Here is a 25,774-nt window from a genome sequence, read left to right as displayed (position 1 = left end):
TATGTGTCCAAAAAATGTTCACTATGATGATGTTACTACTGCTGGTGCCTGAGAAAAACACGTTCCTACTGAAATAAAAAATAGAAAGTGCTTTTCGAGCCAAAAAGACCAAGAGGAGCTTCACGATCCCATGGCCACATAAATGGGCAGAGACTAACTCCATTAGACCATCTGCCAACTCTTGTGAAGGCTCAGCAATGTGTCTGAGAGAAAGTGTCAGCAGACATCACACATGTCTGTTTTAGCAAAGCACTCAATTCTACTCGCAGAAGGCAGCCAACCTAGCTCCAATATCACTAACATCACGAAGACTGGAATTGACAGAGGTTAGGAAAGAGAAGGGGATAATAATAGCTCAGTATCAACTCAGTCCTGTCTCAGAGGAAATCACAGTGGCATGAAAACAAGGTTCTTGAAAACAAATTAGCCGGCAAGCGTCAAAACAAACTGAGATGGCAAAAATCAGTACGTCTCTCTCATTTGTAAACCTCTCGGTCCTGCTCAGTCTACTCAAAACCTCGCTTCCACTCACTTTCCACAAACCCTGCTCCACCCTGCCACTCAGGCTCTGCTCTAGAGGACCTTCACTTTGTTATTTTGGGAACAACCATGAGCTGATATTTTGCAAGGTTGGGTTCCCTATTTTAAGAAAATGAATTTGGATTCCCTAAATTTGGAAAAGCTTAATACCATTTTTTCTATATTCAATGAACCGCATTACCATGTTAAAAGCTTCCTATTGTTTACAGATTGTTTAATTCAGTGTATCACCAAGTTATTTGACCTCAGTCTGGAATATACCACTAGTCGACCATTCAAAAGTCCTTCCCAGCCCCACTGTTGAATGGTGAGAGAAAACAGATTTCCCATTCTCCCCTGGAGTTAAAGATGGCCATTTGATGCAGTTCTGGCCAATGAAAAGTAAAGGGAAATCTGCTAAGGAGTCTCTGGAAACAGTATTTTCTCTTCTGAGAATAGGATATCTCTTCTGATATCCTGTTTCTTGCCTCTGAGTGTAATGCAAGTAGTGTTCCGTGGCTACATGATCCACTGAGTCATCCACCCAGGGCCTAGATGTCACTAAGTCACTGATGTAATGAAGCATCCACTTCTAGACTTCTTATGAATGATTTTGATCAATTTAAAAACATATTTTTTGTTTCATTTCTGAAATAAGGGTGAGTCTTAGAATTGCTGTTGCTTTGACAAGTGAATGCACTTGTTTGTTATCCCCCACTATGGCAGGGATGGACAACTGAAACCCCTAAGTGCTCCATTAACAAACCATTTAAGAACCACCTAAGGAGGAAATGAGTCCAGGTTGTCAAAAGCATCTTCCATTGACACCTTCTAGTGAGATCAAGAAAGTGGTAGCACCAAACTGGCAGAACAGGCATTGCGGCATGGGTTAAAATCCCAAATTCAGTATTTCTGCACCAAGACTGTGGAAGATATGGACAGGGAGATGCATGGTCATAAATGACACTGATGAACTGAATTGAAAAGTGATTCTGAAAAGTTAGACTCCGAAAGTGAAGAAGTGAGGTTAGGGAGACCTCAACCAATTTATGTTCCTATACATATGTGATATACAAAAAAACTATGCCTATCAAGTCTAAAGAGACTTTTGAATAAGTAGAAGTAAAAAGCCTAAGTGAAAAGGCATTACACCTTAATATAATATAAAATTGACAATATTTTCTCTTTTAGCAGTTTGTAAAGAAATGGCATGGCTTAGAAACCTCAGCATTTCACATTCAACACAATATGGCAGCATTTCTCAGCGAAGCTTTTTCTAGTCATTTCAGGCCTGTCATGTTCTCAGTGCAGTCTGTACTTTGTTGTACAGATTTTCCCACTATCCAAAAATAGAATGTTCCTATTTGGTATGATTTGTTATTTTGGGGGTCCTGGAATGCACAAAAATTAGTGGTAATAGTGTTGTCAGACCCCTAATTAACTTAACAAATAGGAATCAAGAAGAAACTTGATTTCCATACAATTCTATCTCACCTTTGGCCCTATATGTTGGATTGCCTTCCCTATGGATTGTTCATTCACTCCTGCAGCCTTAGTACCTGCCACTCTACCTGATATATATCAGGGTCAAGAAGTTGAATGATTAGACATATGACCATTTATCACCCATGGGAGTGATGGGGACCTAGTTAGACTATGTTAATAGCCAGATGACTAAATTCTATTGGGAAAAACTCCTGCTGATAGGCTGTAGAGTTTCTTTTAAAACAACTGTGCCAGTGGGGGACAGGGAAAGGAGTAAGATTTATCCTTCACTCTGTTTTCTTTTGTACTTTTAGGAATTTGTACCATGAACAAGCATTACCTTTAAGAAATCATGACAATTTCATTTTTAGCAACATTCAAGCACTCTCTTAAGACCACCTTGCGGACCCCATTTTGTAAATACAGGATTTGCATGATGCTGACAAATGCCATCTAGACCAAAAAAAAAAAAAAAAAAAAAAAAAAGGACATAGAACTATTAAAAGACAAGCAAACAAATGAAAAACAGAACAGAAAATGAAAACATCTTCTCCAGAAACTGCAATGTATACTCTCTTCACCCCTAAGAGCCTAGTCCTAGCTCTGCTTCTGGGGCCTTGACCACATCAGGTTGGCCCTTCTTGGCCTTAGCAATTTCACTGGGAAGTTAAAGGGTTGGACAAGACTCCTTTCCAAATGGAAAATTCCAAGTTCAAAAATCTGAGACTCTCTTCTATGGTTCATATCTAGCTCTGACTGCAATTACAAAATAAGATTGTTTACAATGATTTGAAAACTCTAGAATAAATGTTGGGCCTCCCAAACTAAGTCTGAAGTAGAGTGAATAAATTTCAGCATGCGAGTGTTTTTTAAGTCTTTTACTAATTTCTTCTGCAGTCAAAACTGAGTTTGGAATGTGAGCCATAGAAGAAGTGAAAAATTCTGAGACCTTTTCATGAACTGAGGTCAACCTACCTCAGGTACCTCTGCACACCTGCCCTGGGGACTATCAGATCTCATGTCAACACTGTCTTCAACAAGACAGTGAAGAACCCCTGAAGAACCAACATCAAGGGACAGGAAAGGGGGAGCTACATGGCCTTTCATGGAAGCCAATGTACTTGCATTTTGTCATACTCTTGACCTCTTTATTACCCATGGCAGAACACCAAGGCTTGCTACCGTTGCTTGTTTTAATACACTCACCTCACTGCTTTCTGGGCACATCAACACGACATGCTCAGTGCTTCCTTCAGCTGTGCCCCTAGAATTCATGGGTGTGTCTTGGGGATAAGGGAGCACAATCCATTCCTAAGTATTTTAATCTTTTTTTTTTTTTTTTTGGTCACTAAAACACTTAGAAAATTGGACTTCAGAAGGAAAACTGTGTCACTGAATTTTCTATTAATCTGAGATTTTAAATTTCTAATCCCTTCCCCAATTTACAAGGGAGAAGAAAACGATCACACACCAAATTCTATGTTTTGATGTTCTTACTCGGGACGTGGTGTGTTCGTAGGGAAGCCCAGACCTGTAATAGTGTGCTACTCCAATTAAAACATTTTACCACTAATAGAATGTCTACCATTAGGGCCTAGAGAGCTCTGACTCAACAGAGCAACTAAACTTGGCTCCAGCCCTTGAAGTGGTCCTCTCCTCCAGAGGGACATACCAAGTCACGGGAAGGCTCCAGCAGAGCCAGTCTCACCTCACACAATAGCTAATGCCTGTGACTGACGACAATGAGGATAAAGACAAAAGGTTTTAGTGAGTCAGACAACTGATAACAAAGCCACCACATAACCAAATTTCCCACAGGTAATTCAAAGAGAGTTAGTACTTTCATCTCAACTCCCATGGCTTCACTAACAGAGTTAACCTCTACAGCTACACAAGCTCTACATCAATGCCAAGCAGGCTTCTTAGCAGCATGCCGGATGAAGTCAGGGGCCTTGTTTGAGACATCAAATTGGATTAACAAACAAAATTGAAAGAGAGAATGTTTTTTTCCTATTATAGCATCAATCATCAGCTTCAATTCATTCTCCAGGCATTAAACAAACAAAGGGAAAGTCAAATAAGTTAATCACATGTTAGATGCTACCAAATTAACATAACAGGAGGCTCGAGAAGGACGCTGAAGTGGGACATGGCTCTGGGATTAAGGCACATGTACACACACAGGTGTCGGAGGAGAGACACCTGCTGAGATCCAGACCATGTGCTGGTGGGCAGAGGAGGCTGCTTGGCCTCTCTACCCAAATGGATCAGTTTGGAGTTAGTCACACCTCTCAACAGGGTTACCTGCCCTTCTCTGAAGTCCAAAGAGTAGACATAACGAAAGAGTCGAGTCACCTAATAAAGAGGAAAAGAAAAAAAAGCCATGGGCACCAAACCTACAATACAGGATCGAAGGGAACCATGCTATGCTCGCCTCACATACTCACTCACTCACACATTTCTTTCTTCATTCATTCACTCACCCACTGCACACACTGAGGGGGCATTTACAAAGCTTCGTGTGAAGTCCTGCAGAGGAACAAAGATGAATTATGATATGTGAGTTGCTTCCCTCTTCCAAGGAGCTCACTTTCTAGTTGAGACATCAAGACACAAATGCATATGAGAAAGACAACAAAATATGCAATAGAAGTTCAGGAGGAGGGAGAGACAACGTTGGCACAAACAGCAGGGGGAGGCCTTATCCAGGAGCTCAAACTTGAGGGAGACCAGAGCTGCATCATTATCAGAGCAAGGGAGTGTCGCCAGTGAGGGGTTTGGGCCAAGGAGTAAGAGTAGAAAAACCTGACATACATTTAGGAAACTGACATTAAACAGGTTTGAGGATAATAAGCTGGCTCTGGTGCTGGTGAGAAATGGGAGATAAGCTTGGAAAAATTATACTTTAGCTACCTAAATTTGGACTTTGACTTAAAGTTGGGCATGTGAAGAAAGCAGGATTTTAGAATGGGAACATTCTGGATGTACTGTGTGGCACACATTGGGCACCGGCCTCAATATCTGCTTTCTCTGCCTTCCTTGGATCATAGCGGGCACATGGATGTCTGGAACAAATGCTGTATTTCCCAGCCTCCCTTCTGGGAAGCACCCTTAATAGGTGACAGAGTGCAAAACCAAACATTCACTGCTGAGGTAAGGCTGATCTGGTGCTTCTGATTTGGAACAGGCTTGTAGAGGATAATCAGCAAAGTGTGAACATAATTGTGAGAAAAAGTCAGCAAAGTTTGGGCACAAAGGAAAAATAGACCTGCAGAGGCTGAGTCAACATATCAAAGAGGTTTGCTGTGAAAAAGCACCCTGCAGCCAGTTTTGTTCATCACCATCAGTCAATAGGAATCCGCCTTTGAAAGCCTGGAGCCCCCCTAAAGCAACCTGGAGAGTCCAATAGAAACAAAAGCATTTCCTTATTATAGATTTTTATCGCTTAAAGTTCTTGCCTTCCTCACACACAGATTGCATCTATGACAGAGAGAATTATTCCCTGAGTTCAAGTACGCCTATCTCCCTCTGTCAGGATATGAAGATTACTATTTGCCTATGAAAGCAAATACTTCGTTTCTCTCATATGCTTGCTTTAATGTGATTTTTTTTTCTTTTCCTACTGAAAATAACCCCTTAATCCCAATGGTATACAGGCTGGATCCTGACTGCAGGGAGAAGGGAGAGGGGAGGCCCTTTTCCTACAGGACTGCTCTTTTCTAGGTTAATCCTCAAATTTTGACTCTGAAAATAAAGTTTCCTTTCTTCCACACAGTAGTGATTATTTTTAAGCCTACAGGCCGATTTGAGGTGCTGACAGAAGCTGCTCAGGAGCTGAGAAGCTGAAAGGTGAGACAGGCTGGATATAATGATAACAGTGCATAGAAGAATGAGTCCCTGTGAACAAGCTTATCTGAGACAGGCCATCACTCAGGCGACAGGGTTGTGCTAGTAGATCTCACAAGAAGCCTGCTGGGAAGGGCTGTGGGTATGTGCTGGGGAGCATCCGCAAGACAACTTTGTTCAGTTGTTAGTGAAAAGCGGAGCTACAGTTATACTTACACTTACAAATGTGCCCATGTTATCACAAGTGAAAGTTTTAAAGGAACTATATCTTATGGTAATGCATATTTATGATCCAACTTCCTTTAACAGGAACGTCTCACCTCCCGCATTTAAGTGTTGCCCCAGTCTTACCTCAAAGCAAGAGAAGCCAGCCCTGGTGGCATTTGCTAACTGCCTTTTGCATATTCATACATCTTCTTAACTCCTAGAGGTGTTTGATATAAAAAGGTCAGAAGAGCAGGAGACAGCCTTAAAAATAGTCATGGCTGTGACTGACTCTAAAATTCTCAGGTACTAAGACATGTGTCTTCATGGCCTGGTGGTATAATCCAAGCAGAAAATAGTCAGGAAGTGTCAGTCCAGCATGTGCTGAGGGGAGGTGCGGTTACTTGGAGTGATGAAAGGAACGAACATTAGACTAGGAATTAAGAGTCTCTCTCTAGGGCCTCCCTGGTGGCGCAAGGGGTTAAGACTCAACCCCTATGAAGCTATCCACAGCCTCTGTAGCACGAGTTTGATCCCCGGCCAGAGAGCTACCCACATGGCACAGCAGATCTCTCCTGACTCACCAGCTGCTCCCCTCAGCAGTGTACTTCAGTCAGTCTGCCTGATCTGTTCCCCACTCTGTGTCTGGTGAATCCTTTCACCCCCCACAACTCTGGCCTGTACCCCAGTTCTTGTATGCATAAATAAATAAATCCTTAAAAAAAAAGTCTCTCTAAGCTCCACTCATGTATGCATCTCATGTCCCAGGCTCTGTCACCTGGGACAAGACTCTCAGCATCCCAGGTCTCCCGTATGAAGCCAGGCATTACACAAGGAGGTATCCAAGGTTCCTTCCTGCTCCATCAATCTATAGTTTAACGTTCCTTCTCTCTAAGGGATTGGGGGGTGGTGGCAGGTGCTCACGTGTCATAACTTGGACCACAGGGAGATCCTCACTTTGAGAAAAGGAGGAAGCAACTCTTTGGAAAGTCCGGTGCAGAGCAATGAAGGACCTGAAGCCCAGGAGCCAGAGGTTTGTCAAGAGACATGGCACAGGCAAGGTGGACTGGAACAAGAGCACAGGTAACCCCCAATCCTGTGCTTATGTTACTACACAATAGAGAAAAAATGGGAGAAGAGGCTAGATGCACACATGCAGGGAACTCAGCCTTCTCTCCAGAAGAGCCTGAATCTTATAACTTTCCAATGCCAGCATCTCACTTATTTCCTTTATCGTGTTTAACAGTGAAGAGAAAGTCATGATCAGTCTCAGAGATCAAAGCAACCTGAGTAGATGTGAACAACAGGCAACCTTTATTAAGCATTTAGTGTGTGCTCTGCATCCCTGAAGTCTTTATGTGCATATGCCAAGCACCATTATCATTTCCATCTTGCAGGTGAAGTTGTTGAGGTGTAACAGTAAGTGGGGGCACTGGGATTTCTAACCCAGTTCTGCTTATCTCCAAAGCCCATACTTGATGTTAAGCATCACTCTAACAGCTGTGATATGTACAACAGTCTTTCATTCCTTTAATATGTACTATCTGGTAGGCATGCAGATAAGACATGAATATAACTAACTACAATAGAGTGCCACTGGGAACCCAAGGAATGAGATCCGTGCAACTGAAAACAAAGAAAGAGGTACTTGACCTCAAAAGGCAGAGAGAATTTCAAATGGGACAAAGACCAACATAACCAGAGGCAGGAAAGAGAGAATTGTAAAAAGAGCAGAGAGTTGCTATTTCTAGAGCAGCACAGAAGGTGGTACAGCACAGAAGAACTCGAAAGGTAAGGAAGAATATGGCTGGGTACAAGCACAGCTCTCAAAAAGAGAAGGGAGAGGAGCAGTCAATCATTGGCTGGCTACTGCATGGTCCATGTTAGTGGGGAAGAAGGTATGGAAGGCGGGAAGGAAAGCCAAATGGGTGGGAATTGAAGAATAAAGGGAAGGATGGAAAAAGCATTAAAGATGATTAAGATTTGGAATCTGGTAACCTGTGAAGAGAGTGATATCAAAGATCAGAAAGACAGGATACAAACAGAGAGCCAGAGCTGGGAAAAGGGGAGTCAGGGAAACGCTGACTGAAAGTACCAAGGAGACAAGGGGAGGGGGCACTCAGAAAGAACCAGAAACGCTGGAATTGAAACCCAGTAGAAAAGCTGATCTAGTGGGCCTCCCTAGTGGTGCAAGGGATTAAGCACCGCACTATGAAGCTGCCCGCAGCCTCTGCAGCACGAGTTCGATCCCCGGCCGGCCAGGGAGAAACCCACATGGCGAGGCAGACCTCTCCTGTCTTGCCTGCTGCTCCCCTCAGCAGTGTATTTCACTCAGTCTGCCTGTTCTGCTCCCCGCTTTGTCTCTGGTGGATCCTCTCACCCGCCCCACCACATCTCTGGCCTGTACCCCATCTTGTATGCATAAATAAATAAATCTTAAAAATTAAAAAAAAAAGAAGAGAAAAGCTGATCTGGGTTCCACAAGCATCAGACACCTGAAGATGAGGGGAAGAATGAAATGGTCCTGGGTGGGAGAGGAGAGAGGTGGGGAAATCCTACCCAAGAATGAGGAAGTGAGGTGTGGAGGAAAGGACCAAGCATAAGAGAGGAATTGGGATGAGAAGGTGACCGAGAAGATGCATGCCACCACAGCCAAGAGACAACTCTTCCACTTCATGTGATCCCAAAAATGCTTTTTCAGACCTTCCAGTTTCCACCAGATTCTTCTCTGAGGTCAGGCAGCCAGGCCTCTCTCTTTCCACCTGGACCCTTGATGCATTTGGCTCCATGGGTGAACTCGGAACAGAGAAGGGGCAAGCAACATCAGACCAGAAACTCTGTGGGAGTTCTGGCCCTTCCTCTTCAGCTGACTTCTGATGCTGGCTCTTTTGTTTGTTTTATTCCACCTAAGCATCTACCCAGTGGTGTGAAGTGAAGTAACATTTCAATTAGAAACATCAGAGAAGAGGCATCCAGAATGACAGCGTGCTGAATGATAGAGGCAAGTGTGGTAGAACCCAGTGGTCAAAGCCTTGCTTGGTTCTGCTGCAACTTGTTTTGCAAAGCTAAACTCACATACACCTTCTTTGTTTGGGAGACTAGGAAGGGTAGGGAATACTTCCAAACTTTTTCAGCATGTTGTCCATAACAGTTTAGATAATCCTGGTGTTTAAAATCAGTTGCTGTGGTGAATTCTAAATATTAATTTTATTCACACAGTCTTGGCTAAAGCAGAAGAGAGGTTAACTTGATGTAAGCTGGCTTACATCACCAAGTGGTTGGGAAATGTTCTTCTGGGTGGTGAAGAGACAAGCACGAAGCTTCTTGATTCACTTGGATTCAGCAGACATGAGGGTGTGAAGCCAGAGAAGTGAGTGAGTCACAGGGACCTGGAAAAGGGATAGAAGTCTCTTCTTCCCTGAAAATGCCTTTAAAGCATGAGCAGATATGGAAGGGTCTTATAAAAAGAAAGCCAATACCTTCCTCTGATTAATTGTAACAGGTAGTTTTTTGCTTGAAAGAAAATAAAGGCAAGGGCAAATGACTCGGGTCTGAAGCCCAAGATCCTAGGCTCATGAATTTCCTGGAATGAACTTCTGGTTCCCAAAATAAATTTCCATGGTGATTTGAAAGTATTATCTTATTCCAGCAAGTAGTAGTTTAGATAAAGGGGTGATGGATAAAAGATAAGAACAAAAGGAAAATTTTGAAACTATTTGTGCCTAATGGGCTCATCAAGTTTGTTTTATTTATGGCAAAGTTGAATAGGAATTTTACAAAATGAGTGGGAAAATATTATAACTTGTCTTGTGTGGATTGGACCTTGCTGTTCAGATGCCAGGGTTATAACCAAGGCTATCTCCTAGTGTTATAGGACAGGGAGAGGGGCAGTCCAAACCCCGCAAACCTGCCTATTCTAAATGGGTTCTGCCATCCGCCGCATCAGCACAAAACATAGGAGACTTTAATGGGAAGGAACTTTAATAAAACTAGGAAACAATACAGGTAAGGCAAAGAGTCTAGTTTCTAAATGAAGCACCCAAAGTTACCCATCCCCTCGTGGGTAAAACTCCATCCATATGGGATCGGCCCAGAAAAAGGCCCCAAAGCCTGCTACAAGTCTAAAGCATCTTCCAGTGGGGACCCACAGAAAAGGGTCACAAACAACCGGACAAGCCCGGAAGGAAAAGAGCAAAATCAACATCAAGATAAAAGCTGCCATGGTCACCTCCCCACGGGTCTCACCCACATCTGTGTCACCCCGTCCACGACCAAAAGACAAGCGCAGTTTCTTCACGTGTCTCTAGGCTCCATGCGCCTCCTCCAGGTCTCCTGGCTCCATCCTGCTTCCTTCCTCAGTCTCTTCTGCAGCTTCTCCTCTTCCTGCTCAGCTCCACCCTCCCTTGGGTGGGGCAGGGAACCTCCCCCTTTCCTGGGGACCACCCTGTTACACTAGCAGCCATTCACCATAATCACGGGCAAAGTACCTGGGTCTGGCTGCCAGGATTTGGAGGTCATGGTCCTGGAACAGGGAGAGGATGAAGAAATGAAAACTGCACCATGGGTGATGCTCTCAGCTGTTTTCATCCCTTTATTTTCCTGGTGAACCTCATACACAGAGACACAAAAAAGCTCAGTGGATAAGGAAGGGTTCCTGTCCATGTCACAGAACTGCAGACAAAGGGGTGAAAATAAGCAAAGGAGAACCCAAAAGGTTTAACTGTAAAGCTTGGACCAAGGCTGTGCTACGGAATCTTCTGTGATGATAGAAGTATAGTTTATCTGTGCCAGCCACAGTGGCTGCTAAGGACTTGAAATGGGGCTAGACAACTAAGGAATCAAATTTTAAATTTACTTAATTTTCTTTAGTTTAAATCAAAATAGCTACATGTGGTAAGTAGCTAACCTGCTGAACAGAGCAGAACTGGAAGGGTCAAAAGGTTTATTTTTCAGTTCAATCAACAAGGTTTAAACAGTACAAAATACTAAAGAAGCAGGCTTTTTTTTTTTTTTTTGCTTCTTTTTAGTTTAGTTTAGGTTTTTTTCTTCCCTAAGCAAGAAACAAAGGAAAAGAACCCAGTTTCTCTCATCTCCGGAAACTAACAATGTAATAGGAAATATTAGATTGGGGTGGGACAGGAAACATATTATCCAGGGAAGAAGAATCCCTAATTTACAGAAGACCAGCTTTAGGTGGAGCAGCTCTCTTAAACAGGTGACTTTTAATAAAATTATTAGTAACACTGGTACTGTTCTAGGAATGGGAAATCCAGGGAAACTAAAATGACATTATTTTTCAAGTTGTGAGACAAGTGAAAAGCAAGTTTGGTTTCCTAAGCCTGAGAACTGGGCAGGTGGGAGAGACTTAGCACATGGTTCAAATTTCAAGCAGTGTAAGATGGCCTGGATACCTCACAGTTTAAAACTTTGGATCCACTGTTTTTCCTCACTGCAGTTTCTCTTTAGTGTGAGAATGTAATTTGCTTGAGAAATTAATTTCTAGAGTAATAGAGAGATTTCTAATTCTAGTCTTAAAAAGACCTAGGGCCCAATTTTCCCTGTGGGTGGAATTACTGCCGGGAAGCCGATTATATCCAAGAGGTGACAGAGGTGACAGACACTTAGAAGGTGCTAGAGAGTACATCCTCAGAAAGGAGATAGGGAAAAGAAAAATGGAGAATAATTTTCATAGTAAAAAAAAGGTGCATAAACACTTTTGGGGACAGGGATTAGATCTTAGGGGTGAGATGGGGACTAATAAACCTGGGGGGAAATTACCCATACATAATTTTGTTGTAGCTTTTCTAGTTCTAAGATACAATATTAATGTTAACATTAATAACAACTTATAACTGTACAAGATAAGGTCTAAAAAGTTTCTTCATCCTTCATAATAATACAAAAACCTGGGAAACTTCTTTTTTTTAAAGGAAAGAGTTCAGGGCTCAATATGATAAGAGAAAAAAAGAATGAACTAAAAGGGTAGCTGAACATCTTTCATTCTTCAATGATGCTCCACAGTTTCCTTCAGGGGAGCCAACAAAGCATGGAATAAAGAGCTGAAGATGTGGGGAGAAATGACCCCCTTTCCCATCCCTGATCTCAGCCTCTTTTAATTCTTTGAACTTAGAGCCTTTTAGTTACCTCATACTCTTTCCTGCATCTACTTAGGTAAATACAGTAGATGTTTAGAGTGAGAATGATTCCTGAGTTGAAGGTGCTTTCTGGGAGGAAACAGGCATGAGCAGGGAGACCATACATTCAGGTTTGCTTGGGACCTGCAGTTTATATACCTGCTGTCCCTTGCACACATCTCAGTGTCCTGATTAGGACATTAAATTATGTGGTCACCCTGGCCATGGGTAACTTGGAAGGGCTTCTTTTCTTTTCCTTCTCCCTTCCCCCCATAAAACTGCTTTATTTCCCTGGGGTAATCAACGAGGTGTTTGTTCTGGGCTCCGCTGGGTGCAGCACACCGTGCTAGGTTCTTTCAGGCACTACAAAAGAGGTTGAGGAATTTGTATTCTCACAATATTTCCTAACTGGTATTGTTGGAGTGTAACCTCCAAAGCAAGGGAGGGTCCATGTCCCCTGCCCCACCTAATGAAGGGTAGAGCTGAGTGAGGTGGAGAAACTGAAGACTGAGAGAAGACTTGGAGAAAGACTTGTAGGAGGCTCACAGACATGTGAAAACTCCTGTTTGCTTCTCAGCTTTTGGACTTGCACCAGGGACTTAGGGGACATGGAAGGAGACACCAGAAGTCAAGACATGTAGAGACACTTGGAAGAGACATGGATGAGAGACCCTTGGGAAGCTGAAATGGCGGCCCTTAACTTGATCTGTACTGTGATTTTGCTTCTTTTGTCCCAAACTTGCCTGGTCCCTACTACCCCTTTCTTATGGTTCCCTGTTGTAAGATGCCTAAGACCTGTAGCAAGTTTTCAGGCCTCAGCAGCCTTGCTTTGGGTCAATCCTCTTTGGCTGGATATTTACCCACGAGAGGATAGATAACTCTGGGTGTTCACGGGAAAACTATCCTTTCTTCTCTTTCTACACACACTAATTCCATCAAAGTTATTTCACACTACAAGAATGCTTTGTCTTTATGCGGCAGATGGTAGAACTCACTTAGAGTGTGCAAATTTGGGGGTCTTGTGTTACCTCTCAGTCTGTACTCCAGCGGAATTAAGTTTTGGAGAAATCAAACACACACACAGGCATGTGCTCAATTTCTCATTTTCAAGGCCAATGCTTCAAAGGAGCTAAATCTGCCTCTCAGGAATGTTAAAGAAGTTAACTGCTTTAACCCTAATCACCTGTGTGTGCTATGGTTCCAGCTGAGGCCTTAGGCAGCGACCTATCCAGAACTGACTTTAAAAATCATCTGGGGAAAAAAAAAAAAAAATCATCTGGGGAACTTGTTAAAAATAGAGATTTGCAGGCCGATAGCCTAAGATTCTGACTCAGCACATCTGAGAAACTATTTTTAAAAAGAAAGATGCAGCTTCCCAGGTGATTTGAACACAAAAGCCAGATTTGGACCCTCCAGTGAGTTATCTTCCTTTGACCCCTGACTGGAGCCATACATTGTTGCTATGGAAACCACTGTTTCACCCCCTCACCCCTCGTCAGATTGAATTTTCCTTTTTTTTTTTTCTTTTAAGCAACATCTGGTTCAAGAATAAAGGGCATTATTTTTGGATGAGAAGATGTGTTTTCTCTTTCAAGGTATTTATATTTAGAAAGGAAAGGCAAACCCCCATCCTCCCATAAGGCAGTATATTTTCTCATCTGAAACCCAAATTCAGCAGGAAGCAGGCATCTCTCACTATTTTAGTGCAACTAGAAAGAACTGATGAGCACTTATTTCCTGACACAAATTTCAGACTGTTTGGAGCTTCCTACTGGTTTAGCTGTTTTAAGGTGCCTGGCATGGCTCATGGGCTTCCCTGAGTGGTCTGAGGGCCTGGCAGTGACTGGCAAAGATGATATCAAGATTCTGGAGGCTCCAGTTTGAGTCAGACCTGGAAGAGGGTGGTCCTGAGAAATTACGGGCAAAATAAAATTCATAGACAGGCATCTGAGTGGCCACGTGACAGTACTGAGCCACTCTGATAAATCCACATTTATGCTCTGTGATTGGGCTATGGAAAGACCTGCAATGCACACTCCTTCTGGCTTCAGAAGCAGAGAAAGGGTGAAGATTTCTATAGTATAATGTTGCACAGTTGACCTGATGAATTCAGAATTGAGCTATTCTGAGTTCTCTTTTCTTTCAGCTTAAAAATGAAAGCATAAAATGATTGCATCTCAAACAGAAAATTCTCAGAATTCACTGCTCTTTCTAAAACCTAATATATCTCCGTGGGCTAACAAAGTAGAATTTCCCCTCCAAATACACTCACTGGGATCCATTGCTTTGTCAGCAAGTATTGTACTAAGGTGTTCAGGGGCCCTCCAGGTACCAGCTACGTGGAGCAGGGGGACACTTCACTATGGTCTGTTATAGAAGCAACTGGTCCTTCTCTGAAAAAAGAGTCATTCATTTTTGGGTCTTCTCACTCTTTCCTAGTCTTTGCTGCTGAACTCCTTGCCTTCAGGTGGCAGGTGCTTTTCAAACACTCTGCCCAAGATACTAAGTCTTTCTCCCAGAAATGCTCCTCATGTTCTAGTCCCTGATTCAGGGCACAGAAAATCCAGGTCAGTTGCCTGACCCAGTTGGCTGTCAGCATCCTCCATTCAGCTATCCACTCAACACCCATGGAGCAGAAGGATCTGTATTAATCATCCTCTTCAAACCCTTTTGAAGATCTAAGCCCCCTCTTCCCAAACCTTCACATCACTATCCAGGACTTACAGTGTCTCTTTGCTAGTCAACTACCTCCCAAACAACCTGTCTTCTCAAACATTAACACAGCTGCTTTTCTTCCATCTCAGCCAACCATAGAGACGCCTACTCCCATTTGCCTTGGGGGGAAGGGCAAACTGCTGTATTTTCTCTGTGAGTAAATGCCCACCAACTTAATTTTTCAGGGCTGAGAGCATAATGAGAACTGGCACAAGGTAACTACGAGGGAGCACCGAGGACCTGAGAACATGGCTGGACGGAGAAAGAGAAGGAAGCAGTGCTGATATCACAATATCCCACAAGACCAGTGTTCATTCAAACCTCCTCTACCTCTAGCTGCTGCCCTATACCCATCCTCTTCCGCATATGAACCCCTCAACTTACTCTGGGATCCTGGGCCCCTTCCCCTGGATCTGCTGAGACACCCACTCACTGATGTAGTCTTTCTACCCATCTCTTGAGTTTAAGTGACTCTCCCAGTACACCCCTGGGAAACTGCAGAGAAGTGTTTCCCCCTCTTCAGGCTCTCCTAGGCTTAAGTTCCAATTAATTTAGAGGTTCTTAACCTGGGACCCATAGATGAACTTCAGGGGCTCTGAACACCTCTTAATATTGCACACATCATTGGTGTGCACACACATGCACTTTTCTAAGGGCATGTGTTTCAGATTTCAAAGGCAACCTAGAAAAGACAAGGATACGGATTGGCCTTAGCTTGTTGTGTGTGAGTGACATAGGGGAAGACCAGGGCAGACTCCAGGGATGGAGATGATCACGCAGCCATGATGGTCAGGGCCAGGTATGGTACCTTGGAAGCAGCCATGACTGCCGCTGTGGCTGCCACATTCAAGCCCCGCTTCCCGAAGTGTACAAGGGCATCATAACTTCGGTCCTTTGCTTGAACCAGGCAATCATCGATTTCCTGTCAAAGGAAAAACAGAGGCATGATGAGTTAGAAGGTTCAAGTGAATCTCTATTCTTTCTCCTCCTAAGCGTTGGGTTTGGCAGCTTGTCTTGTCACTGGGAGCGCGCACATGAGCACACGCATGGGCACATGCGCATTCTTATACATGAGAAGGTAGAAAGAAACAGCAGAGACACAGGGACATGGGAAAGGGAATTCTTAAAAAAAAACAAAACAAAAAAAAAAACCCAACTTACTAACACAGAAGGATTTTCTTCAGCAATGCCCTGGGATTATTTCTAAAGTCCTCTAACCTTCCAGGGAGGCTCTGGGCCGGGGTGGGGTGGGGTGGGGGGTTGGGGGGGTGTCCTGCATGTGGACAATCCTGTCATTCCACACACAGCCACCCTATGAAACACTGAAGGGGCCTGGGCAGAAAGAATGCTGAGAATCAGGCACCCAACCTCAGACCTAACATGAACGGGCTGGCAGACCGTGGTAAGTGCCTTTGCATGCAGTTTTGTCTTCTGAAAAATGAGGTCAGTGATGGTACTTTACTCATGCAGCATGGCGAGGATTATACAAATCATTCCAGTAAAGCATGTGACCCAGTGGCTGCTTTCAACATCTGAGAACCACTATCATATTCCTAATCTCAAGGGTCTGGGCCCTTGCAGTTCTAAAATACTATTATCCTGTAGTTATTTCATACTATATCCAAATACCTCCCCATGTGTGTTGGGAGGGATGCAGAAAGAGATAGGTGTTAATTTTATTGATAGAGGAAATAATTTTGCAGATAATGAAGTAAAAGCATAAATTAGAAGTCACAGAACATCACACTGAAAAGTAAAGTTGAGGGGGGAACAGGATTAGTCTCCTTCGGGAACCAAAACCAAGTTAACTATTGGTTCAGTTTAACTTTGGATCAACTCTGGCTTATTCTTTCTGTTTGTTTCATTTGCATTGTTTGGCTGTTGTTAATGTTTTAAGAAAACAGCTGTTTGGTAATCACAGTAGCTTTTTGGAAAGCTCAGTCAGCAATGACACTTGCCCTTGGTCTGGTTTGTGGGTCAGCAAATTGGACATTTCCTTTGTTTTGATATACAGAGGGGGTGGCAGCCAACCCCCTGCCCACTCCCTGTCTAAAGCTTCCCCAAGAAGTCCCTGCAATAAGTGTTCATTGTGACCCCTGACTAACTGTGGAAGTGATTCTGGAAATTACTCTGGAAGCTTTAGGGTATGTCCAGCATTTGGGGAAAGGGAAGATAGAAAAATAGGGGTTTGACAACCAGGTTAAGATTTCCTCAAATTCCTCCCTTCTGAGAGGAAGTACTGTGCCTTACTTCCTAAAGGGATTCTCAGAAATGCTACAGTAGCCAGTTCACCAATTGATAAGTTCTTCCACAGCCTTGCCCTGGAAATCTAAAGTATTCAACCTTAGGAAACAATAGAAATTAATATATAAAATCACCCATAGTGCTCCTATTTTATGCGGAGCTTATATGTCATAAAGAGTCTTATTGCATAGGAAGTAATATAATTATACAATGTTGCACACAAGTAACCCTACTCCTCAATTCATTCTAAAATAATAAGTCAAAAGAAGGAACCACACTGCACACATGGTAAATAGCATGAAAAAATGTTATGACCATTGTCATGAATACTGATTAATAATTACCAAAACAGCAGGTATTTCACTGGTAACATACATTTTATCATTAAACAATAAAGCAAACACTGTTTTAGAAATTTATTTTAGTCATTATTTGGGTACAAGTTCAGGTCATTTAATGTCTATATTTCAGTTTTCCAATCTATGTCAAGCTTTAAATGTATCCTAAAAATATAATACATGTAAAAATTATATTTGTCAAAGAACGACGACTAAGGACAATAAAAAGAGGAAAAATCAATTTATTGGCAGAATTCTGAGTAAATTTTCCTTTAACTATGGAAAGGTTTTATAACAAAAAATGATAAATTAACACCTTTTAGAGAATTTTACCATTTCTAAAGATATAGAAAAATAGATCAAAAACAGGCTTAGAAGGAACAATTTGTTGGGGTGAAATAAGAACCAATGAGGATGTCCTACAATAAAACAATCTACTCTGTTAATTTGCCACTGTTTTCATTTTTCACTTATTAGGAGTGAAAGGCAGAGTGGCATATATTACCTTTTCTTTTGAAGACAGCGTGGGATGTACAAACTTCCTGTACAGGAGGCTGGAGCCTTTTGTGTAGGGAGACAGCAGCCAGGCTACAAATGCTATTTTTAGTTCATAATAGAATGGAAACCTGGAAAGAGATGAAAAAATACATGTTTTGTTAAGTTCTCAGCAACAATGCATTGGACCTACAAAGGACAGACCAGGACACACTGACACCTCTCCTGCCTGTACACAGCTGCAAGGCCCCCAGATTCCTCCTTTCCACACAGCAAAAATCCCAGGCCTCTTTTGCAAGTCAGTTTGTGTTTTGTCTGTTGCCAAAGCAAGCCCAGAACACAGGCTCTCTCTAGCCATCATCTCAGGGCCTTGCCAGGCAACAGCTGGTGCTTCCTGCCAGGATCCACTCATTCAGGTGGAGCTGGGGCTCCAGCAGCTGCCTGCAGGCTCAGAAGGCCACGTCCATACCTGTCATCCACTCCTTACTCTTGGCCAAGAAGGCAAAAAGACCTGAAGGATTTACAGTAGAAAAAGAATTTACAGACTGAGAATAAAAACCTCCCCTTCCAGGTCAAAACAGGCAGGGACAGGAGCCTAACTCTTGCTTGGAAAGGGGATGTTACTCATCCTACTTAAGTCAATGTCAGCCAAACAGATCTTGATCTTTTTGTTCCTAAAGAAAGAAGAGTCTGGGGTGCAGATAACCTAAAATTCTGGAGCTTGAAGTCCTGCAAATCAATCATTTACTTATCCCATAAACACCTGCCCAGCATCTAGAAGCGGCAGCTTGGGCTGAGCATTGTGGAGATAATGCAACCAAGAGATCTCTTGGAGCTTCTAGTCTAGTATGAAACACATGCAATATTCTGGCATTCTGAAACTGATAATTCAGTCAGAAAACAGGGTGATCATGCCTCTGTGGTGGTGCAAGAGATTAAGCACAGCACTGTGAAACTATCCGCCACCACTGCAGCATGAATTCGATCCCTGGCTGGCCACAGAGCTACCAACATGGCGCAGCAGACCTCTCCTGTCTCGCCTGCTGCTCCTCTCAGCAGTCTATTTCAGTCAATCTGCCTGTTCTGTTCCCCACTCTGTTTCTGGTGGATCCTCTCACCCCCACCCCACACCTGTGGCCTACACCCCAGCTCTTGTATGCATAAATAAATAAATCTTTTTTAAAAAAATAGCCATCAAATAATCCCACATGATATAGAATAGCAACCTGAGACAAGTACCATAATGGGCCTCTCTTAACTTACGTGGTTCCTTTATATATATGAAAAGTCAGTCCCTTCAACTGGCTTAAATTCTGCAAGCACACATGGCTTGCAAGCAGGGCTTCATCTGAATGTCAACCACAATTGCCTACTTGACCAGATATCTTGTGCTATGAACAACCTGCGCAACCATACTTGGCAGTCCTGATGTATATTAAACTGTGTCCTTTTATTTCAGTTTTCTGAGGCTTTGACATCTTGAAGCCTTGCTGTCTTTGGAGAGATCTCTCTCCCAGGGATGGCCAGTTCCTAAAGACAGTAAACAACCCACTTGCCAGCAAGTCTTCCATATGCAAACCAATGAATCCAAAGCCAATATATCCAGTGAGCTCCCTTTATGGAGCTCTCCTACTCTGGGTCACTATCCACCTGCTCCAATAACTCCAGTGCCAGTTACCAGATGGCAGGAACAGCCCCTGCACTCCAGGGCCCACTGAAATTATTCAAATAAGCAATCCTAAACCTGCTTGCCCTGTTTTGCCTGCTCCTTTCATGGAAACCACGAGGTAGTTTCTTGCCCACATTTCCTCCCTCGGCCTCTCATTGGCCCTGGTGCTTCCCCATGTGGCCCTGAGGAGCATGCTGTGCCTCCTATTTCTAGGGATTGGTGAGGACAACACACTTCTTCCTCCACAGCAGTCTTCTCTATGGTGGTTTCCATACCTGATTAAAACAAAATCCTGAGTATGCTTAAAACACAATGCTCTGAGAGAAAATGATGCCTGTGCTAGTCTGAGGTATTAGAAAAGTAAATCCCTCCCAGATAAGGGAGCAAAAATGAACAGCAATTTCTAGCAAGTCCTGTAATTTCAAAGTCCTGTAATTCTCACACAGAGCCTCCCAAATCAGCAACTCCACCCACTTCTCTCCTCATCAAGGACTTCTGATTCACTGCCTCTGCCTCTGCCAGGCTCTTCCTGAATACTCCTCAGCAACTAGAGGACACACTCACATCAAGATTATTTAATGTTTCACAGCCAAACAAGAGAAAGGATTGAAGCAACAGAGGTGTGATTCTCCCAAATCTGAACACTCTGGTGATTAACAATGAAAGAAATTTTGTCCTAAAAACAAGTATATGCCAGTCCCAAGGGGACAGCCAATGAATCTGGCAAGCTCAGGTGCCAACACAAGATATACAGATGATCCCAAGGGAATCTGTCACACTGAGTCTCTTTTGTTTATTATGAAAAGACATTTTTTTAAACAAAAGTAATACATGTGCATAGTTTAAGAAATTCTACAAGTCCCAAAGAGTACATAACAAATACCAATTTTCCTGCCCATCCTTGACTTCTCCTATCTTTTCTGAAAGCAAAACAATTGTCAGTTTCTTGAGTATCCTTCCAGGAATAACTAGGGTTACTTACAATTATATGGGAATATATGACCCTCTTAGCCCCCACCATTCATAGTTGGATGTACACTCCCCCTCCTACATCTTGCCCACCGCACAATCAACAGTATACTTGGGGATTATCTTATACAGCCTCCAGAATCACCACACCAGGACCCTTGCCAGGTATCAAAAGGTCTCCAGATGGAGCCACTCAGACCCTGTGTTTCCCAGAGGCCTTGGGATCTCTTGGTTCTACCAACATAATCACATCCCAATCTTTACCAACATCCCAATCTTTACCTAAGAAGTGGACTAGAATGCTCTTCATTCCCTCATAATAAGCCCTTGAATCATCCTGATCTTCTGGACATAATTGAGGAGAAAAGACCCAGATGCACCCACGTTTCCTCCACAGCATATGCATGGCACTGGGCAGCCTGGGGCTGCTGTAGTCTTCCCACCCAGTATGATGCCACCACACTACAAAGTGGTAAGTGTCTTCTAAGAGGGATGGACAAGTAATGAAATTGTTGGAAAAACATGCATTGTTATTTTTTTACCTGATCCCTCATTTGGCTGCCCTATATTCTTCCTATAAGTGAAAACATCCAATATTTTTCTTTTTCCTTCAGGCTTATTTCACTGCGCATGATCCTGTCTAGCTCCATCCATGTTGCTGTAAATGGCATGAGTTTATCTCTTGCACCACCACAGAGGCATGATCACCCTGTTTTCTGACTGAATTATCAGTTTCAGAATGCCAGATGTGTATATGTACCACATCTTCTTGATCCAGTCATCTATTTATGGGTTGTTTCCATAGCTTAGCTATTGTAAATAGTGCTATAATAAACATAGGGGTGGGGCCTCCCCGGTGGCGCAGCGGTTGAGCGCTGGGTTGCGAAGCTGCCCGCGGCCTCTGCGGCGCCGGTTCGATCCCCGGCTGCTCCCCGGCCGCTCCCCGGCCATCGGAGGAGGGTCCCACATGGCGCGCAGACCTCTCCTGCCGCCCGCTGCTCCCCTCAGCAGTGTACTTCGGTCCCTCTGCCTGCTCTGCTCCCCGCTCTGGCTCTGGTGAATTCTCTCACCCTCCCGCGCTTCTGACTGTACCCAGTGCATGTATAAACAAAACAAACAAACAAACCAGCAAACAAATAAATAAAGCATGCCTCTATAAAAAAAAAATATAAAAAAAAATAAACATAGGGGTGCAGGTATCTTTTTGAATTAATGTTTTTGTATCATTTGGGTAGATCCCTAGAAGTGGAATTGCTGGGTCATAAGAAAGCTCCTTTTTTAGTAGTTTGAGGACCCTCCACACAGCTTTCCATAGTGGTTGGACCAGTTTGCATTCCCATCAGCAGTGTAGGAGAGTTCCTTTTTCACCACATCCTCGCCAACATTTGTTGTTGCCTGTTAAATATGTGTGCCATTCTCACTGGTGCAAGGTGGTATCTCATTGTGGTTTTGACTCACTGTCTGTTTCAATTGTATTTAATCATGTACATGTTTTATTTAATAACATTTTAAAAACTAAATGAAATCACCTACACAAATTGTGAAAGAAGCCTCCATTCTGTTTCTTCTGTGATCATATACACAATTGTGGTTTTCATCAAGATAGAAAGGTTTTAAAAAGTTAATTGTGGAGAGAGAATTATCCTAAGGGAGGGGTGGAGAGAGGATAAATGAAGAAGAATGAGGGAAAGAATATAAACATGAGGATGATCTCCAATCCTGAAAGTGAAAAAAAGGTAAAGATGCTGGGGCCTCCCTGGTGGTGCAAGGGGTTAAGTGTCAGCACTATGGAGCAACCTGCAACTACTGCAGCACGAGTTCGATCCCTGGCCAAGGAGATGACCCACATGGCACAGCAGACCTCTCCTGTCTCTCCTGCTACTCCCCTCAGCAGTGTATTTCAGACAGTCTGCCTGTTCTGTTCCCCACTCTGTCTCTGGTGAGTCCTTTCACCCCCTGCACCTCTGACCTGTACCCCAGTTCTTGTATGCATAAATAAATAAATCTTTTTTTAAAAAAGGTAAAGATGGGACTCCCCTGGTGGCGCAGGCAGTTGAGCGCCACACTGTGAAGCTGTCCACAGCCTCTGCAGCGCCGGTCCAATCCCGGCCGCCGGTGAGGGTCCCACATGGCACAGCAGACCTCTCCTGTCTCGCCCGCTGCTCCCCTCAGCAGTGTATTCCATCAGTCTGCCTGTTCTGTTCCCCACTCTGTCTCACCCTCCCACGCATCTGGCCTGTACCCGGGTTCTTCTATAAATAAATAAATCTTTAAAAAAAACAAACAGGTAAAGATGCTTCTATGAAGTAACAGGTGCATTTCAGAAGAAAAGTCTCCTTTTTCTTTTTTTAAATTGTAAAGAGAGCTCAGAGTTGCTAAGCTCATGTCCATGTCCCTGGACGGGAAATAGGAAAAATCTGTCCTGCGCCATTCCCAGGGCCAGAGGGAGAAGCGAGAGGGAGGACTCAGCCATCAGAAGACCATGATATATAATAGCTAGAGATCGGTTAAAAGGGAGAGAGAGAGAGAGAAAGAGAGAGAGAGAAAGCTGACTGAAAGTATGACCTGGCCATGTGCTGACGTAGCTGAGGATGGCTCCTGAGGAACCCCTTCCCTACAGAAGCAGAGCTCAGGCTGCCAGAAGAGGGGCAAGGGATTCTCATTTCCCAATCATAGACCTCCTGCACAGCTAAGTGGAACCGGATGAGGCCTCAATGTTGGTCAGGACGGGTTGCACAAGAGGAGTTCAACCCCTACCTGTGCATCTGCTTCTGATACACCAACTGTTAGATGCCATCTTGTGAAAGACACAATTTCAGTCCCATGACTTTTTCATCCTGGTTTTATTCCAATAATTATGCTATCTTATGTGGTAAATGGGACTTTACAGATGTAATTAAACTGACTTTAAAAGAGGGAGATAGTATTGGATTATCGGGGTGGGCTTAATCTGATAATGTGACCCTTAAAAGCAAAAGCAGAGACTTTTCTAGTAGCAGAAGACAAACATGAGAAGGATTCAATGTGGTTGCTTGAATGTGAAGAAGGTGGCACATGTAAAGGAAATGGAGACTCCAGTCCTACAGCCCTATGGCTGAATTCTGCCAACAACCCATGTACTGTTCCCCAGGGGAACAGAGCAGAACAGGCAGACTGACTGAAGTACACTGCTGAGGGGAGCAGTGGGTGAGACAGGAGAGGTCTGCTGTGCCATGTGGGTCATCTCCCTGGCTGGGGATGGAACTCGTGCTGAAGTAGTTGCAGCAGAATTCTGTCACTGAATTCTGCCAACAACCTGAATAGGCCTGGGAGTGGAATCTCTCCAGAGCCTCAGGTAAAAGCTCAGGTCAGGCCACATCTTGATTTTGGTCTCATGAGGTTCTGAGCAGAGGACTCAGTTGACTCTACCTAGACTTCTGACTCACAGCAACTGAAATCATTAATTTGTATTGTATGAAACAGAAAAATTTGTAGGAATTCATTATAATTGCAGTAGAAAACTAATACATCTTTTGAGATAAAAATCAAATCAACTCCAGAAATAGTTGTTGAACACTTACTAGCTATGAAACCCTAAAATTCCAGGTCGGTGGGTGAGTACACATTCCAGCTACCAGGGAGGAACACATCCATCATTAGACAGTATTTCCACTTAGCCCAAAGCAGGGAGGCTGAAATTACCCCTGGGGAAGAGCTCATGAGACTAACATTAATTCCCCCTGACATTCATGAGAAGAGACAGGAGAACAGGAGGAGGTCACCCAGCATCAGACAGAGGGCACTATTAGGAGGTGAGGGAGGACAACATCCTGCTTCATCAACTGCATAGTTCTGACAGGGCCCAGCCTGTTACCCTCATCTCCATGGGACACACAGGCACCTCCCTAAGGTAGCGCTGCACAAAATGGGGTCTGACTCCAAGTGGCAGCCTGATGCCTGGGGAAGACAATGGACAGCTCAGCAAAGTCCTGCCTCCAATCTTGGAGACTCAACCCATCCTGAGGCTGTTGTTCATCTGGGCACAGGGCAGGGCAGGATGGCACAAGCATATTAAATTAGGTAATCCAGATTCCACTCGTATTGCTAGAGACTACACTGGCTGAGACATCTATGTCTTGGAAATGAAAGCCAAGCTCCTTCAGGGGAAAACTACATACTAAGGTAATGAAGGCAACTGACCCAAAATAGGATTCAGAGAAGTGTGTTCAGCTCTTTTTTGGGGTCTTGGGTATGCCAGAGGGTAAGTTCATATGGATCCCTTTTGGAGTAAGGACTTTCTTCTCCAAAATGGAAGTATGTTCAAATTTTATCTGATGACATTGATCACAGTAAAACAATCATACAACATAGCAAATGTGAAATCAACCCCATGATCTTAAGTTGTAGATATAATCCTGGTTAACTAATGGGTATTCTCCATACTACTTTTAGTTCCCATTTACATTTGTACAAACTCAGGTCCTTTAGATAGAAAGAGAACACTATATAGTAATCACAGTATATTTCACCTAAGAAGATAAATCAATACAAAGACCTAGCTTATAATTTTTACTAGCTCCATTACGCTAATAATTGAATTGTTTTTATTTTTTTATTTTTTTTTATTTTTTTAATTAATTAATTATTTATTTATTTTTAAAAGATTTATTTATTTATTTATACAAGCACTGGGTACAGTCAGAAGCGCGGGAGGGTGAGAGAATTCACCAGAGCCAGAGCAGGGAACAGAGCAGGCAGAAGGACCGAAGTACACTGCTGAGGGGAGCAGCGGGCGGCAGGAGAGGTCTGCGCACCATGTGGGACACTCCTCCGGTGGCCGGGGAGCAGCCGGAGATCAAACCGGCACTGCAGAGGCTGCGGGCAGCTTCGCAACCCAGCGCTCAACCGCTGCGCCACCGGGGAGGCCCAATTGAATTGTTTTTAAAGAGAAAAAGAATTTGGAGCCAACGTAAATGTCTACCAAAACGTCTAAATGTCTACCAAAAGGGGATGAACTAGTTAAATCGTGGTCCCTTAATACCATGTAATTCTGTGTGGCCATTAAAAAAAAAAGAGGTCTATTGATGCTTATACAGAAGTATTTTTTTAAATTTAAAAACAAAATAAGAATTGTTTTACATACTATAATACCATTGTTTTTTAAAATGCATATATGT

General features: G+C 43.3%; 1 protein-coding gene across 4 annotated transcripts in view; it reads right to left on the bottom strand.

Annotated features, from left to right (window-relative positions):
* REEP1 (receptor accessory protein 1) overlaps nucleotides 1-25,774 on the bottom strand; it is a gene marked incomplete at both ends in the record, with an annotated part of 100,878 nt that overhangs the window by 14,759 nt on the left and 60,345 nt on the right. For 3 of the 4 annotated variants that reach the window (XM_084234686.1, XM_084234687.1, XM_084234688.1), the window contains 2 exons: nucleotides 15,712-15,825; nucleotides 17,991-18,111. The exons of the other annotated variant lie outside the window; for it this stretch is intronic. In XM_084234686.1, coding sequence (XP_084090812.1) covers nucleotides 15,712-15,825; nucleotides 17,991-18,111 — 235 coding nt within the window. The remainder of the gene's footprint in view (nucleotides 1-15,711; nucleotides 15,826-17,990; nucleotides 18,112-25,774) is intronic. 4 annotated transcript variants of the gene reach the window in all.

Source organism: Talpa europaea (genome assembly GCF_964194135.1).
Source record: "Talpa europaea genome assembly, chromosome: 6".
Taxonomy (NCBI): Eukaryota; Metazoa; Chordata; class Mammalia; order Eulipotyphla; family Talpidae; genus Talpa; species Talpa europaea.
Note: the sequence above shows the minus strand (reverse complement) of the source record. Positions and strands in the feature narration are given on the sequence as shown.